Source organism: Elephantulus edwardii, unplaced genomic scaffold (assembly GCF_000299155.1).
Source record: "Elephantulus edwardii isolate Elephantulus edwardi_28Jun2011 unplaced genomic scaffold, EleEdw1.0 scaffold00216, whole genome shotgun sequence".
NCBI lineage: Eukaryota > Metazoa > Chordata > Mammalia > Macroscelidea > Macroscelididae > Elephantulus > Elephantulus edwardii.
In genome coordinates, this window is record NW_006399966.1 from 3,086,206 (window position 1) to 3,088,128 (window position 1,923).

Sequence of the window (1,923 nt, forward strand, 5' to 3'; positions counted from 1 at the left end):
CGCAGGGCGGCGCTCACGAGCCTCTCCCCCAGACCAGGTGTTCGGCTGTCCGCTGGCCGCGCTGTGTGAGCGCGAGAGGAGCTCGGTGCCGCGCTTCGTGCAGCAGTGCATCCGCACCGTGGAGGCACGAGGTAGGCTTCGACGAGCGGGCCCCCCCCCCGGGCGCCCCCAGCAATCTCCCAGGACCCCCAAGGGGAGAGCCCTGGGTGGGACAGGGACGTTGGGGAAAGAGCCAGAGACCCCCGGGATCCTTGCATCGAAATTGCAGCAGCATAGTAAGGAGCTGAGCTACTAACCCCTAAAGGCGGTTCAAATCCACCAGCCGCTGCTTGGGACAAAACTGGGCAGTTCTTCTTCCCTGCAATTTACAGTCTGAGAAAACCTGCTGGAGGCTCCAGCTGTGAGTCAGTTCCGACTCTATGGCAGTGGCTTTGAGTTTTTTCTCCTCCCCAGGGCTGGACATTGACGGGCTGTACCGCATCAGTGGAAACCTGGCCACCATCCAGAAGCTACGCTACAAAGTGGACCACGGTGAGTCCTGACCCCAGCCCCTGGCCCAGGGTTGAAGGGGTGAAGGGGTGAAGGGGTGCTGACTCCTCCCCTTCCCGCCCCCGCCACAGATGAGCGTCTGGACCTGGACAACGGGCGCTGGGAGGACGTGCACGTGATCACCGGAGCCCTGAAGCTCTTCTTTCGCGAGCTCCCCGAACCCCTCTTCCCCTTCTCCCACTTCCACCAGTTCATCGCGGCCATCAGTGAGCACCTGGGGGAGGTGGGACGGCTGGGGGTCCCGCAGGACTGCCATGGTCTGGATGAAACCACAAGGTTGACCCAACCTGCCGCTCTCTCCACCCCTAGAGCTGCAGGACCAGGCCCAGCGCAGCCACTGTGTGCGCGACCTCGTGCGCTCGCTGCCCGCCCCCAACCGTGACACCATGAGGCTGCTCTTCCAGCACTTGTGCCGGTGAGCGGGCGGGGATGGAGGAGGGGGGGCCTGGCACACGCTGCTCCCCACCTCAGCTCCCTGATCCCACCCACCCCCCTTCGCCCCCGCAGGGTGATCGAGCACAGGGATCAGAACCGCATGTCCTTGAAGAGCGTGGCCATCGTGTTCGGGCCCACACTGCTGCGGCCTGAGAAGGAGGAGACCAGCATGCCCATGACCATGGTGTTACAGAACCAGGTGGTGGAGTTCATCCTGAAGCAGTGCTCGGAAATCTTCCGGCCACACTGACCGCCGCCCCCTCCCCAGTCACCCCGCTGCTGATAGCCGTGGACCCCTCAGAACAGCCAGACAGCTGAGGGCCACGCGGCCGGACTCAGATCCTCCTTGCCACCGCAGGCCGGTGTGAATGTTGTACCCCTCGGCTCTGAAGATGTGGTGACCCCTGGTGGGAAGTTTGCAAAATGTGATTTTTTTTTCCTTTTTTTCCCTCTCCGTCCTGGTTCACGATTAGGTTCAGTTCTTTCCTACAGCGCCTCCTGCTGTGCCTGAGCGAGAATGCACATGGGGGTGGTTGATTTTCTGAAGCCGATTTATGATGATGAGAGGGCATTTAGGTGAGTGGCCTCCCTGCTCCTTCAGACTCCATCTGGTGAGGCCTTCACAGCGAGCCCACCCTGTGCGTGCCACTGTGGATCATGCAGCAACCAGCCACCGTCCTGCAGTCAGTCGCCTTTCTTCAGGCCTCAGGGATGAAGCTCCAGCAAGGACCCCTCTAAGGCTGGCTGTGGACCACTCACTGGCTTCCTCCTGGGAGCTCCTCCCCTCTGGCCTCGCTGACCCAGCCTCCACCTGTTCTACAGAGCTTCCCGATTCCCAAAGTGTGTGCCCTGCACCTAACACTTGATGCCCGTGAGACAGATGAGGAGACAGAGGCAGAGTTGACTGGTGACGGGGCCAGAGGCTAGTCAGCTCCTCAG

At 61.8% G+C, this 1,923-nt stretch overlaps 1 protein-coding gene across 1 annotated transcript in view; it reads left to right on the forward strand.

The window, feature by feature from the left end:
• ARHGAP27 (Rho GTPase activating protein 27) overlaps positions 1-1,234 on the forward strand; it is a 15,222-nt gene extending 13,988 nt beyond the window's left edge. Inside the window, exons 12-16 of the mRNA XM_006897822.1 lie at positions 33-131; positions 454-531; positions 621-755; positions 859-964; positions 1,057-1,234. Of these exons, the coding sequence (XP_006897884.1) occupies positions 33-131; positions 454-531; positions 621-755; positions 859-964; positions 1,057-1,234 (596 nt within the window). The remainder of the gene's footprint in view (positions 1-32; positions 132-453; positions 532-620; positions 756-858; positions 965-1,056) is intronic.
• Positions 1,235-1,923: the final 689 nt, after the last annotated feature.